Raw genomic sequence first — 15,186 nt, forward strand, 5'->3', positions numbered from 1 at the left:
AAATACCCTTGTTGTTCTTCATAACAGGCTGCTTGGCAGAGGGGGTTGGGACAGGGATTCCAGCAGCTTTGGGGGTGGGCATGTTGACGAGGACTGACTGGAAAGGCACTCCCCCAGAGATTGGTTCCGGGGGTATCAGAGGCGGCAGCTCATCCTCATCAGCAGGGGCTAGGGGTTTAGAGGGTGATTCCAACACCAGCCCAGGAGAGGACAGCAAAAATTGCTGTTTAGGAGGCAGAGTGGGAACTGGGGAGGGAGCAAGAGGCAGAGAGACTGGTGGGGTGGGTGGTGGAGAGACAGATGCTGATTCAGGTTTAGGAAGGACCTTCTCAGAGGCAGCTGCTGTTAGAGGGGTGGATGCCTTAGACTCAGGAGGAGCCAAGGGGCCCTTTGGGGAATGAGAAGCATCTTTGCCTTTTGATGTCTTTGAAGAGCATTTCTGAGCAGGGAGTAGAGGGGCTGGAGCCACTGTGGAAAGGGGTCCTTTAGAACCATTGTTAGCTGAGGGATCTGGACACATAGGAGGTGAAGTAGCAGAACTCTTTTTGGTCTGTGGACCTTTCCGAGTGGGAGCTGTGATGACTGGCGTACTTTCTGGAGCTGGGGCAACAAGTACTTCTTTGAGAGCTGTGGGGCCTTTCTTTGCTGGAAGCCCTTTAGATGCTTGAGGAACAGTGGCCCCCATTTTACATGTGACAGAAACTGGGGAGGCAGGGAAGTCTTTGAGGGAGGAAGGAGTCACAGGTGGGGAAGTGGGGGTCCCTTTGGGGGCTGGAGTTGCTGGGCCCTTTTTGGGGGATGGAGGAGTCACAGCTGGAGGAGTAGGGGCCTCTTTGGGAGATGGGGCCCCTTTGTAAGAAGAAGGAGTCACTGCTGGGGGACTGGAGGCCTCTTTGGAGGATGGGGTAGCCGGGGCTTCTTTGGAGGCTGGAATTGCTGGGCTCTTTTTGGGGGAGGGAAGAGTCATAGCTGGGGGAATGAGGGCCTCTTTGGGGGCTAGAGTTGCTGGGGTATTTTTAGAGAGAGGAGTCGCTATTTGGGCAATGGGGTCCCTTCTGGAGGATGGGGTAGCTGGGACCTCTTTGGGGGAAGAAGGAATCACAGCTGGCAGAATGGGGGCCCCCATGGGGGCTGGAGTTGCCGGGGCCTTTTTGGGAGAGGAAGAAGTGCGAGCTTGTTTGGGGACTGAGGGCTCCTTGGGGGAAGGAGGAGTCACTGCTGGGAGGGTGGGATCCCCTTTGGAGGATGGGGTAGCTGGGCCTCCTTTGGGGGCTGAAGTTGCTGGGGCCTTTTTGAGGGAGACAGGAGTCACTGCTAGGGGAGTGGTATCGCCTTTGGATGGGGTGGCTGGGCCTTCTCTGGTGACTGGAGTTGCTGGAGCCTTTTTGGGGGAGAGAGGAATCACTGCTGGGGAAGTGGGGTCCCCTTTGGGAGATGGGATAGCTGGTCCTCTTTTAGGGGAGGGAGGAGTCACAGCTGGACCTCCTTTGTGGGAGGGAGTTGCAGCTGGGGGAGTGGGGTCCTCTTTGGAGGATGGGGTAGTTGGGCTTCCTTTAGAGGAGGGAGTTGTAGTTGGGAGAGTGGGGGTCCCTTTGGGGGAGGGAGGAGTTGCAGCTGGGGGAGTGGGGGCCCCTTTGGGGGGTGAGGTAGCTGGATCTCCTTTTGGAGAGGGAGAAGTTACAACTGAAGGACTGGGGGACTCTTTGTGGGGTGGGGCAGCTAGATTTCCTTTTGGGGAGGGAGGAGTTGCTGCTGGGGGAGTGGGGGCACCTCTGGGGGATGGGGTAGCTGAACCTCCTTTTGGGGAGGGAGGAGTCACAGCTGGGGGAGTGGGAGCCCCTTTGTGGGGTGGGATAGCTGGGCCTCCTTTTGGGGAGGGAGGAGTTGCAGCTGGGGGTGTGGGGGCCCCTTTGGAGGATGGGGTAGCTGGACCTCCTTTTGGGGAAGGAGTTGCAGCCGGGGGTGTGGGGGCCCCTTTTGGGGAAGGTGGAGTTGCAGCTGGGGGAGTGGGGGCCCGTTTGGGGGATGGGGTAGCTGGGCCTCCTTTTGGGGATGGGGTAGCTGGGCCTCCTTTTGGGGAGGGAGGGTTTGCAGCTGGGGGAGTGGGGGCCCCTTTGGGGGATGGGGTAGCTGGGCCTCCTTTTGGGGAGGGAGGGTTTGCAGCTGGGGGAGTGGGGGCCCCTTTGGGGGATGGGGTAGCTGGGCCTCCTTTTGGGGAGGGAGGGTTTGCAGCTGGGGGAGTGGGGGCCCCTTTGGGGGATGGGGTAGCTGCTGGACCTCCTTTGGGGGAGGGAGGAGTTGCAGCAGGGGGTGTGGGGGCCCCTTTGGGGGATGGGGTAGCTGGGCCTCCTCTGGGGGAGGGAGGAGTTGCAGCTGGGGGTTTGGGGGTCCCTTTGGGGGATGGGGTAGCTGGGCCTCCTTTGCGGGAAGGAGGAGTTGCAGCTAGGGGTGTGGGGGCCCCTTTGGGGGATGGGGTAGCTGGGCCTCCTCTGGGGGAGGGAGGAGTTGCAGCTGGGGGTGTGGGGGTCCCTTTGGGGGATGGGGTAGCTGGGGCCTTTTTGAGGGAGGAAGAAGTCCTGGATAGAGCGGGAGGAGCGGGAGCCTGTTTGGGTGCTGGGGTAGCTGGACCCTCTTTGGGGAAGGACGGATTCACAACTGAAGGAGTGGAGGTCTCTTTGGGGGTTAGTGTTACTCTTTTGGGAGACAGAGGAGTCACAGCTGAGGGAGCAGGGGCCCCTTTGGGGGATGGAGGAGTGGGAGAATGCTTCGTGGCGGGTGAGTCTTTAGAGTCTTGGAAAGAAAGACTATTCTCTGGAAGAAACGAAGCTTCAACTGGAGAAACAGGGGACGAGAGATTTCCAACAGGAGTATCAGGGCCAGCAGAACCCTTCTTGGTTGGAGGTCTTTTAGTCTGAGACACACTAACCCCTAAAGGAGATGGGGAGTCAGCTAGGTAAGTCAGAGATCCTTTGGAAGATGCAGTAGCAGAAGCACCAGAGTCCTCAGTTGGGCACTCTTTGGGAGAGGAAGCAACAGGTGCCAATGCTGAAGTATGAGAAATACCATCAACCTTTTTTGTACCTGGAGGAGTCCCAGCTGCGGGAAGAGAGGGTGAGGGCACAGACTTTGGGATTTCAGGGGCCAGCACTAAGGTAGCCAGAGGAGCAGAGGTATTCTGGGGGGATGGAGCCACAGGGCAATCTGAAGCTGTAGGAACCAAGGATAAAGTAGTAAAAGTGGAAGTACCTTCCTTAACTGGGTGGTTTTCAGGAGCTAAAGAGACAGTTCCTTCTAGAAAAGGGCTGGCTGTAGCTGTATAAGTTGAGGTACCTTTGGCAGTTGTGGGAGCCACCCCAGCAGGGTCAGCACTTTGCAAAGGAAATGCAGTCACTGTTGGGGTAATGAGAGAACTTTTGAGAAGCAGACCAGCAGAGTCTGGGTCAACATAAGAATCTGTCTTGATTACAGAGGCCGAGGAGGAGTTAACACCCAGCGGGGAGGTCACAGTGCTGGTTGGCTTACCTATAGGGAGAGGGCCTTCAAGGCTTTTCTTTGCTACGGTGGTTTCAGGAGAAAGAGATATCTCTGGAGAAGAGGATGTACTTCGGAAAGAAGGGGAATTTTTACGAACTGTCTGGGCTAATGGTAACACAGTAGGGTCTTTCTTGGTGGTGAGTTCTGCTTGGGCTGGAGAGAAAGCAGCTCCGTCAGGAGAGGCAGGTGCAGTTTGGAGGTCTTTTTGTGTTGGAAATTTAACCAATACTGAACTGGGGAGATTTTTGAGGTCTTCAGGGTCTGGCAGAGGAGGAGAGACTGGTGTCCTCAGAGTGGTTGCTACTTGAGTAGAAGGCTCTTTGGGAGCCACAGGTGCCATAACCAAGGCAGCAGGGGAAGTTGGTTCTATATTACTTATGGGACCTGATGAAATTGGAGGAGAAACACAAGTAGCTACCTCAAAGGTAGTAGCTGCTGCATCAATTGTACAGGGGTTAGTCACCACAAGTGGGGTGGTTCCAACAGAAGAAACAGGCATTTGGGCCACTAAAGGATAATGATGAGTGGCATTAGGAGAGCTTTTGAGAATGAGAGAGGTCGTAGGAGATAATGAAGAGGAGGTAGCTACATTTAAGGAGCCAGAAGGGCTGTAGGTTATGCTAGTGATGGTAGAGGGACCTTTGTCAACAGATGGAGCCACCACTGGAAAGGCAGCCACAGTAGCAGGAACTACCTCATTTCTGGAAGGAAGGGGAGGAATTACAGATCTCTGAGAAGGATAAGAGTCCCCAGTGGAAGAATGATCTATAGAAATGGTCTTCACTGTAGGGTCTGTCAAAGCACTGGGACTTGTTTGACCTAAAGGTTGGACAGAACCAAAAGAACTTTGATACAAAGGTGCAAGATGAGAGCCCAGATAAATGGGAAAATCTGGGGGGGTGTTGGGACCCACAGTCTTTTGAGAAGAGGTCACCACAGGAAGAGACTGAGTTGAAAGAGGTAAGGCAGCAGATGGACTAACAGGCCCCTTTAGGCTGAGGCTTCCTGGGTTTTGCGGAGAAGTTAGAGCTGAGGAAATGGTGGTATCTTTGACTTGAAGGGAAGTGATAGCTAGGGTAGTTGTGGGTGTTGTCTGAGGAAGGGAGGCCATTCCAGATTGAACAGAGGCCACGGGAGTCACACAGTGGTAAGGAATGGTACTGACTATACATGAAGGACTGGGGGTGCCTTTTGGATTAGGAACTACCTCAGAGGGAACTTTAATAAGATTAGTCTTTGGTTCTGAGGGAGCAATGGGAGCTGACAGTGATATCACTGACCCTGACTCAGCTACAGCCACTGAAGGAGGTGAAGAAGGCAGGTTAGGTGGAAAAGCAGAACTCTTCTGAACTGAGTGGGGAGCCAGGGCAACCAGAGCTAAGGGAGCTGAAGAGGAAGGCGTCCCTTTCAGAGTTGGAGCTATCATGGGAGAGGCCAGAGCTAAGGCAGCTGGGGAGATGGGAGGCCCTATTAGGTTTGGTAGGAAAGTTGGGGCTTCAGGGGCAGTTCCCAAAGGTAGGGCTGTTCCAGAGGATGACTGGGTAAAAGGAACTTCAAAAGGGGTCGAGGCAATAGTAGAGGGGGAAGGGAATGGGGCAGCCTGGTTAGCAGTTGACAGAGGGCACTGTTGTGGGGCAGGAGAGCAAGGAGGGGGGAGGGTTTGTCCAGGCTGGCCTAAGGCAGCAGTGACACTCAAGGCTGAAGACATAGGTAGCACAGCTGGAGAAAGGCAAAAGGAGATAAAGAAAGGGGGGGGGGAGGAGAAAAAAGGTGAGTTATGCAGCCCAACTTGGTACAACATGCCTCCTAGGACACACTCGAGTTTAAAATCTGACAGTCTAAGTGACCACGCAGGATTAGATAAAGGTGATACGCAACAACAACCTTCCCCAAACATTTTTCAGCAGTCAAGTGAGAAGACATTCCTCTCCTAATTTCTCACACTTCCCCAAGTTCTATCAAAGTAAACCAACTATTTTAGGGTGAGGAGAACAGTCTAAGAGTAGCCTATCTGTAAATGGGGAGCACAGACACTTGGGAGGTTGGGAACAACATGCTTTCTACCCTTTCCCAGTTGTGCTCTCCCCTTACTTCTTAAAATGGACTGTATTCCCAAGTCTTTCTCACAGCCAACAGAATTACCACAAAGAACAGCTAGCTATGCTACTCTGTCCACCCAAATATCATGAACTAACGGAAAAAATACCAAAAACTGGAACAAAGAAGATAGTGAGCAGTGATGATGATGGGGAATCTGAAGTAAGAAAAAACAGGCTTTTATACTTTCAGGCTTCCACTAGGCTAGGAAAAATCTGAATACAAAAATACAAAAATTAGCTGAGCGTCGTGGCATGCACCTGTAATACCAGCTACTCAGGAGGCTGAGGCAGGAGAATTGTTTGAACCCAGGAAGCGGAGGTTGCAGTGAGCCGAGATTGCACCACTGCACTCCAGCCTAGGCAATGGGGAGAAACTCCGTCTCAAAAAAAAAAAAAAAAAAAAAAAAAAAAAAGAAAAGAAAAAAGAAAAAAAAAAAAAAGAAGTGAATTGGAGTGGCGAGAATACACTTGATCCCCACTCCTTAACTTGGAATTTAAGTATTTCATTATGTCAAAATACACCAATATTTGGCATGACAGTAAGACAGTATTTCTGGCATTCAGGAGGTAACACAGAATTGGATCAACAAATGCTCAATGCTTAGAAGGCAATGTTAAACGGGGGGGAAAAAAAAGTCCGTGGTACCAAAATTCAAATTCAAAATTCACTGAACCAGTAATTTTGAAGTTCTTATGGCATGCTACCATGGAAAAGACAAGGTGGCTCAACCAGTTTTTCCTGTAGAGTGGGTAGGCCAAAGTCTAACGATTACAGGAAAACACTACCAAACATAATGAATCACAAAAACATGGAATATATTTTCTTCTGACTGTACCTCAAATGGAATAAGGCCCCAAATACTTGCTTTGATACCATAACCAATTCCTTGAGCTTCCTACTTCATTCTAATAGACTGTCATTACAGACAAAATCCTGCGTATTTATCATTGGTACTTCCTTAATATAAGCCTACTATACAACTCAAACTATTCAGGAATACATTTAATAGCATTAAGGACTGTTTCAGAAGTAAATGCATTAGTTTTGAAGCTTGAATCAGATTTTTCTAAATTCATCTGAATTTCTTTTTTTTTTTTTTTGAGACTGAGTCTGGCTCTGTCGCCCAGGCTGGAGTGCAGTGGCGGGATCTCAGCTCACTGCAAGCTCCGCCTCCTGGGTTTACGCCATTCTCCTGCCTCAGCCTCCCAAGTAGCTGGGACCACAGGCGCCCGCCACCTCGCCCGGCTAGTTTTTTGTATTTTTTAGTAGAGACGGGGTTTCACCGTGTTAGCCAGGATGGTCTCGATCTCCTGACCTTGTGATCCGCCCGTCTCAGCCTCCCAAAGTGCTGGGATTACAGGCTTGAGCCACCGCGCCCGGCATTCATCTGAATTTCAAGTCTTCATATTTGTAAAATTAAGTTGTTCAATGACACAATCTCTAAAATCTCGTTTTGTACTGAAATCACAGAATCTTTAGAGAAGAGTACTTTATTTTTTCCCTTCCTTAAGCCCCTTGTACTTCAAGAATTTCATATTGTTTATACTCCAGCTCAGAACTCCCCATTCTTCCTAGCAGCTGTATTAATCCCTTCAGCTGCTAAAATCAAACAGGTGGGAAGCTTAATGCTTTCAACCATAAGCAACTCTACTGTAACTCCAAAAAGGGAAAGGACTTGCCCTTAAATAACAAATGAAATAAAAAAAAATCATAAAAAGGTGAGAATGAAGATTACAGCCTGAAGAGTCCCTTCATTTAGCGCTGCACAACTGACTCAGAAAGGCTATCATTTTAAGAACTTTTCACTACCTCCTCCTAAGTTTTTTACAGAGATATGTTTTAACCAGAATTTAAAAATTAGCCTTCACAGTCACTACTTTCAACGTTGAGGATAAAAGAAGGATTTATTTCAATCCTGGGTTTCACACAATGATGCAGGAACTATTCCAGCACACTAGAAATATCTCAGCACCACCAATCCATAAACAAGTTATACGACCTAGGAGGACTCTGGGGCCCAGCAAGACACACTTACCACCAGCACACATCTCATCCAGACATGTGATAAAGGCACAATGCCAAGCTCTGCCAACTAAATCCTTGATGCAACTTGCTGGCTGGAGCTTCACAAATGCTCCGGGCTCCTTGGCCTGTGTCATCTAGTTCCAATAGGTAAGAATCACCGAGCCCCTTCCCTGCTCAGTTTTCCTATGTGAGGTGGGGGTTTCACAGGAGAGCTTCTTTAGAGGCAACAGGCATAACAGAAAGCAAGCTAGGGAACTTTTAACGTCCACGAATCTTAAAAACATTACTTTTACTCCAAATTCCTATAGAAGTAACTCCAGGATAGTAATTCTACGGTCTATCCTCCTCGGTAAAGCTGCAACTCCATCCTCTTACACAGTGTACTTCCTCTTGGTCATTTTGCCACCAAATGGCCTTAGGGTCAATTTTAATTAATGGCAAGGGGGGTAGGGGAACCTACCTGTCTCAGCCTGGGGCTGCGGCAACTCCTGCTCTGTAGCAGGGACGGTTTCTGTGGCTTCGCCGGGCATTTCTGAAGGAAGGGAATATAAAGGAGGCCTGAATGATTGGGATACATTCACTTGCCCAACCCAGAGACAAGTATTCTTAAAAACTCCGTGGAGGGCCGTTAGAAAAAAACCGTGAGGGTGTTCGGGGACAGCCTTCCCCAAAGCACCTGGGAATAAGAGGTAAATATGTGACCCTTACGCCTCTATCAAGGCCAGCAATTCCCAGTTGCATTCTCAACCCGAGGGAGAGGATCCAGGGCTGGCTCCCGATCATAGGCGACTTCAGACGCTACCGTGAACCCTCTCCACTCCTAATACTCACACTGGCTAGGCAGGGGCCTCCTGGACTACGTTTGTCGACTTTGGGGACCCAGGAGGGGAAAGACGGTGCTCTAAGTTCAACACTTGCTTGTCACAATGAGAACGGTGTTGGAGGTTCTAAGGCTGTGACCCCTGACCCTTTTCTGGATCCCTCAAAGCAGTTCCCAAAACAAGACGCACTTCTCTTCTGCCCTCAACACTGCAACTGCTTCCATCTCTGCAGGCTCGGATTCCGGGCCCGGCCCGCAGCCCTTCTATTCTGCTTTTGCCAGGACACCAACCGCAGACCCCATTTTGTCAGGAAGCCCAGGGGCGAGTAGGAACCCTGTGGCCCCGTAAAGCCTCCAACTCTCCTTAACTCTCAGTCCCCGGGGCAGCTTAGCCCGAAAGAAAGGCGGATGGCTGCGGATAGAGAGTAGCGGCACAGAAAGTACTTACTGTTCAGGGAACGCGGAACCAAGATGGCGGCAGAAAGAGAGCGAGCGAGAGCGTGACCCACGCCTGTTGCAGAAGGAAGCCTGGAGCAGAAGGGGTGGGACTAGGATCCGATTCCGGGTCAAGAGCTGCCGGCAGCCACTTCCTTTGACGAGTGGCCGTCAGGCCGTTCCCACGGTGGGGGTGGTGACAAGGACTAAATAAGGGTAAGAATTCAGAACAGGACTCGCAGGCCTAGCAGGAGCTCTCTGCGCGGAGCCACGCAGTCCTCAGAACGAAGCAGACTCCGCCCTCCAGTCCGCAAAATGGCGACTGCGGTATTAAGGCGACCTAGCGATTTCTCAAATAGCTCGGGAAGATAAGACATTAAATAGCGAATGCTACAGAGACTGTATTCACAGCGTTGGAGGGTGGAAGTGACCTAGGCTAACCAATTATTTTTGGAACACATGATGTGAAAATTAACATTTAAAAGCTGCTGGACGCTCCCCCTACCAAAAAAACAAAACAAAACCCATTTTAAAACTTGACAGATGTGATGGGTCACATATAACTTCAGATTATAAATTTAATTCGATTTATTTTTCTTGTTCTGTTCAATGACTAGAGAGACTCAAACGATGTCACCATATGACAACAACTCATGAGTGTTAAACTCTCCGTAAAACAATGTTAGCTGTACCCCACCTCAAAAAAAACAAAAAACAAAAAACAAACAAAAAAAAAACACTGCTTGTAACCAAATTCTGTAATTATGCTCCAACCTTGTATAGATAACGTAATCCAGCTAAAAACTTCTCTGTCTGCCTAAGTAAATGAAATCTTAACTTCCCTACTTCTGAAGGCTGACCTCCATTCTTTGGAGTTGGTTTTTTGGTTGGTCTACCCTCACACTGCCCTTGAATAAATTCTTTAAACAGATTCTGGCCCTTTTGATTGTTTTAGGTTCACGACGGTTTAGGCTAATGTTGAAATTATAAAGCTGCAGATTCTCCTTTCCAGAAAAAAAGAACATAGGCACGTATACAATTCCTTTGCTTGCTATTTTGGGCACTTCTTGGATTTTTTTTTTTTTTTTTTTGAGAGAGTCGCTCTGTCAGCCAGGCTGGAGTGCAGTGGCATGATCTCAGTTCACTGCGATCTCCATCTCTTGGGCTCAAGTAATTGTCCCGCCTCAGCCGCCTGAGTAGCTGGGATTACAGGTGTTTGCCACCATGCCCAGCTAATTTTTGTATTTTTTTTTTTTTTTTTTTTTTTTTTTTGAGACGGAGTCTCGCTCTGTCACCCAGGCTGGAGTGCAGTGGCCGGATCTCAGCTCACTGCAAGCTCCGCCTCCCGGGTTCACGCCATTCTCCTGCCTCAGCCTCCCGAGTAGCTGGGACTACAGGCGTCCGCCACCTCGCCCGGCTAGTTTTTTGTATTTTTTAGTAGAGACGGGGTTTCACCATGTTAACCAGGATGGTCTCGATCTCCTGACCTCGTGATCCGCCCGCCTCGGCCTCCCAAAGTGCTGGGATTACAGGCTTGAGCCACCGCGCCCGGCCTAATTTTTGTATTTTTAGTAGTGACAGGGTTTCACCATGTCGGCCAGGCTGGTCTTGAACTCCTGACCTCAGGTAATCCGCCTGCCTCGGCCTCCCAAAGTGCTGGGATTATAGGCGTGAGCCACTGTGCCTGACCTGTTTTGTGTTTGAGACAGTCTCGCTCTTATTGCCCAGGCTGGGGTGCAAAGGCGGGATCTCTGCTCACTGCAACCTCTCCATCCCAGGTTCAAGCGATTCTCCAGCCTCAGCCTCCTGGGTACCTGGGATTACAGGCATGCGCCACCATGCCAGGGTAATTTTTTTTGTATTTTTAGTAGAGACGGGGTTTCTCCATGTTGGCCAGGCTGGTCTGCTCCTGACTTCAGGTGATCCGCCTGCTTCGGCCTCCCAAAGTGCTTGGATTACACGCGTGAGCTACCGCCCCCAGCACTTCTTGGATATTTTAAACTTATTCATTCTAGGTGTCTGGGACCCCACCTTAAACCATGCTATGTACAACTGTATTTTTGAAAAGTAGAATGTAAAATCAGTGTTGTGTTAATGAAAAGGCTCCCATTTCTTTCCATAGCCCTACAAAAGAACTCAACAAATATGTGCTGTACCTGAATTAGCTAAACCAGTCAACGCTATTTTATTTTTTTTTTTGAGGCAGAGTCTCGCTCTGTCACCCAGGCTGGAGTGCAGTGGTGTGATCTCGGTTTACTGCAATCTCCGCCTCCCGGGTTCAAGCGATTCTCTTGTCTCAACCTCGGAGTAGCTGGGATTATAGGTACATGCCACACCGCCCGGACTCCTGACCTTAAGTTATCCGCCTGCCTCAGCCTCCCAAAGTGCTGGGATTACAGGTGTGAGCCACTGTGCCTGGCCTGATTTAATAGCTTTAAGACGACTGTGGCCGCCTTTTTTTTTTTTTTTGAGATGGGGTCTCGCTCTGTCACCCAGTCTGGAGTGCAGTGGCGTGATCTCAGTTTACTGCAACCTCCACCTCCCGGGTTCTGGCAATTCTGCCACAAAAATTCTCCTGTTTCACCGTGTTGCCCCGGCTGGTCTCTAACTCCTGAGCTCAGGCAATCCACCCGCCTTGGCCTCCCATAGTGCTAGGATTACAGGCGTGAGCCACGGCACCTGGTGTGGCCGCCTTTTAAGGGAAGCAGTGATTAAAATGCTTTGAAAGCTACTTTAACATTTCTGAAATCCTTAGTGTAGTGAAATGAGGATTAGGATTGGTGAATTAGAATAAAGTGAGATAGTAGGGTTTACCAGGAATGGGAAATTCTGAAATCCTCCTCAAATAGGAGAGGCAATATTGTGGAGTCATTACAGACAGACTCTGAAATAAGACTCCTTTGTTTGAATCTATTAGGTCAGTTTAGGCAATTAAACTATATGTATATTCATCTCAGTTTCCTGATCTGTAAAATGGGAAAAATCGTAGCTACTTGATAGGATTATTAGGAAGATTAAATTAGTCTATGTATACACACACACTCTCACACTCTAATTGGAAGGAAAAAGAAGCAGTCTTATCGCATAAAATTATCACATGTAATCTTTATATAAAAGTTAAAAAGTTTGTTACTATTAAATTGTAGATATAATCAGTTTCTACCTAATAAATACATGATCTGGAAGATTTTCAATGCAGTCCTTTAGTCCATTTACCTTCAGAAGGACCAGAAATAACCAATCTCCTTAGACAAAACTACATATTGACAATTTTTCTTTCTTCCCCAGCAAGCCCACTTACTTTTTCCTCTCTCTGTGGTAATGAATAGCCAAGAAAAAATGTATTTTTTTCTTTTCCTTTTTTTGAGGTAGGGTCTGGCTCTGTTGCTCAGGCTGGAGTACAGTGGTGTGATTATGGCTCACTGCAGCCTCCGCCTCCTGGGCTTAAACGATTCTCCCACCTCACTCTCCCGAGTAGCTGGGACTATAGGCGCACACCACCACGCCCGGTTAATTTTTGTATTTTTTGTAGAGACAGGGTTTTGCCATGTTGCCCAGGCTGGTCTTGAACTCCTGGCCTCAAGTGATCTGCTCACTCGGCCTCCTAAACTGCTGGGATTACAGGTGTGAGCCACCATGCCCAGCTAGTGTTTGTCAAGTTGGCAATTTTGAAGATAGAAGCCGTTTCTGTGACTCTTTTGTTTCTACAGTTCTAATATGTTACTGAATTGGCAAATCAAGAAAAGGGGAAGTCAGTAGTCTTTGGGTATATTTTTGCTGTCTTTAAGAACTAAACATTGGCTGGGTGCCATGACTCACACCTGTAATCTCAGCAGTTTGGGAGGCCAATGCAGGTGGACTGCTTAACCCAGGAATTAGGGACCAGCCTGGGTAAGATGGCAAGACCCCGTCTCCACAACAAAATAAAACATAAGCCTGGCAAGGTGGCGCATACCTGTAGTCCCAGCTACTCTAGAAGCTGAGGCATGAGGATCCCTTGAGCCCAGGAGTTAAGACACTTTAATGCTAGACATACTTATAAAACGATAATGAAAGCTTAAAATGTCTCTTTTTGAGGCCGGGCGCAGTGGCTCACGCTTGTAATCCCAGCACTTTGGGAGGCTGAGGCGGGCGGATCATGAGGTCAGGAGATGGAGACCATCCTGGCTAACACGGTGAAACCCCGTCTCTACTAAAAATCCAAAAAATTGGCCGGGCGTGATGGCATGCGCCTGTAGTCCCAGCTACTCAGGAGGCTGAGACAGGAGAATGGCGTGAACCTGGGAGGCGGAGCTTGCAGTAAGCTGAGATGGTGCCACTGCACTCTAGCCAGGGCTGCAGAGTGAGACTCCGTCTCAAAAAAAAAAAAAAAAAAAAGTCGTCTCTTTTTAAAAGCATACCAATCTTTCCATTGTCCTGAGTTCTTTACTGATTAGTTCTGGACTAATGAGTCTCTAGTGATTTTGTATTCAGGAATTTTAATCGACCCACTGTTTCTAGAACCTGAAGACTTAATAACCTATAGTACTTAATAACCATATTAAGTACTTAATAAGACTTAATAATCATAAGCTCAAATAATGAGGAATTTTTGGGTCAGGCAAGGTGGTTCATGCCTAGGAGGCCAAGGCGGTGGATTGCCCGAGCTCAGGAGTTCGACACCAGCCTGGGCAACATGGTGAAAACCTGTCTCTACTAAAAATACAAAAAATTAACCGGGTGTGGCGGTGTGCACCTGTAGTCCCAGCTGCTTGGGAAGCTGAGGCAGGAGAATCGCTTGAACCCGGGAGGCGGAGGTTGCAGGGAGGCGGATTGCCCCACTGCACTCCAGCCTGGATGACAGAGTGAGACTCTGGCTAAAAAACAAACAAACAAACAAAAAACCAAACAAATAATGAGGAATTTCTTTTTTTTGAGATGGAGTTTCACTCTTATTGCCCAGGCTGGAGTGCAATGGTGCAATCTTGGCTCACTGCAACTTCTGCCTCCCAGGTTCCAGTGATTCTCCTGCCTCAGCCTCCCAAGTAGCTGGGATTACAGGCGTGCATCACCAGGTCTGTATTTTTAGTAGTTTCACCATGCTGGTCAGGCTGGTCTGAAATTCCTGACCTCAAGTGATCTACCTGCCTCGGCCTCCCAAAGTGCTGGGATTACAGGCTTGAGCCACCGCACGTGGCAGGAATTTTCTTTTTTTTTTTTTTTTTGAGAGGGAGTCTTGCTCTGTGGCCCAGGCTGGAGTGCAGTGGCCGGATCTCAGCTCACTGCAAGCTCCGCCTCCCGGGTTTACACCATTCTCCTGCCTCAGCCTCCCAAGCAGCTGGGACTACAGGCGCCCCACCACCTCGCCTGGCTAGTTTTTTGTATTTGTTAGTAGAAACGGGGTTTCACCGTGTTAGCCAGGATGGTCTCAATCTCCTGACCTCGTGATCCGCCCGTCTTGGCCTCCCAAAGTGCTGGGATTACAGGCTTGAGCCACCGCGCCCGGCCCCGGAATTTTCTTAAAATATAGGTCAAGGAATCAATGTGAGTCTGTTTCATATAAGCCAGAAGATAAAAAAAGACTTGATTGTAGCAGAAACAATGTTAAAGGAAATGCAAAGGAAGGAAAATTTTCTTTTTTTTTTTTTTCTTTGTTTTTGAGACGGAGTCTTGCTCTGTCGCCCAGGCTGGAGTGCAGTGGCTGGATCTCAGCTCACTGCAAGCTCCGCCTCCCGGGTTTACGCCATTCTCCTGCCTCAGCCTCCCGAGTAGCTGGGACTACAGGCGCCCGCCACCGCGCCCGGCTGGTTTTTTGTATTTTTTAGTAGCAACGGGGTTTCACCATGTTAGCCGGGATGGGCTCAATCTCCTGAGCTCGTGATCCGCCCGTCTCGGCCTCCCAAAGTGCCGGGATTACAGGCTTGAGCCACCGCGCCCAGCCGGGGGAAAATTTTCATTGTCATTAAAAGCACCAGCCTGACAGCTTGCTTCTCAATGTTTGTCAGAAGACAGAATATAAACTCGAATGACTGTTTTGTTTAGATTGGTTGTAAAACAGGGCAAGAGAAATCTGACACATTAGAACCTATCTCACAAAATCAAACTTTAAAAATTGAAGTACCTAGATATATAAAAAGTCCCAAGTGTTTTCACAAGTGTAATAGGTTTTATTTATTTTATTTTATTTTATTTTGAGACGGAGTCTCGCTCTGTCGCCCAGGCTGGAGTGCAGTGGCGCGATCTCAGCTCACTGCAAGCTCCGCCTCCCGGGTTCACGCCATTCTCCTGCCTCA

General features: G+C 49.0%; 2 protein-coding genes across 9 annotated transcripts in view; both read right to left on the bottom strand.

The window, feature by feature from the left end:
- Nucleotides 1-15,186, bottom strand: part of ATP5F1B (ATP synthase F1 subunit beta) — a 271,439-nt gene that overhangs the window by 75,966 nt on the left and 180,287 nt on the right. The window lies entirely within an intron of this gene.
- NACA (nascent polypeptide associated complex subunit alpha) overlaps nucleotides 1-15,186 on the bottom strand; it is a 224,325-nt gene that overhangs the window by 4,190 nt on the left and 204,949 nt on the right. For 2 of the 8 annotated variants that reach the window (XM_050747236.1, XM_050747235.1), the window contains exons 2-3: nucleotides 8,928-8,966; nucleotides 8,120-8,191 (exon numbers count right to left, since the gene is read on the bottom strand). In XM_050747236.1, coding sequence (XP_050603193.1) covers nucleotides 8,120-8,189 — 70 coding nt within the window. In that variant the 5' untranslated portion in view covers nucleotides 8,190-8,191; nucleotides 8,928-8,966. Of the gene's footprint in view, nucleotides 1-6; nucleotides 5,254-8,119; nucleotides 8,192-8,490; nucleotides 8,632-8,927; nucleotides 9,003-15,186 lie in introns of those variants that run through there. The other 6 variants (XM_050747233.1, XM_050747232.1, XM_050747229.1 and 3 more) reach the window with 6 other exon arrangements.

The sequence above is a fragment of the Macaca thibetana genome, chromosome 11 (assembly GCF_024542745.1).
Source record: "Macaca thibetana thibetana isolate TM-01 chromosome 11, ASM2454274v1, whole genome shotgun sequence".
NCBI classification, from domain to species: Eukaryota; Metazoa; Chordata; class Mammalia; order Primates; family Cercopithecidae; genus Macaca; species Macaca thibetana.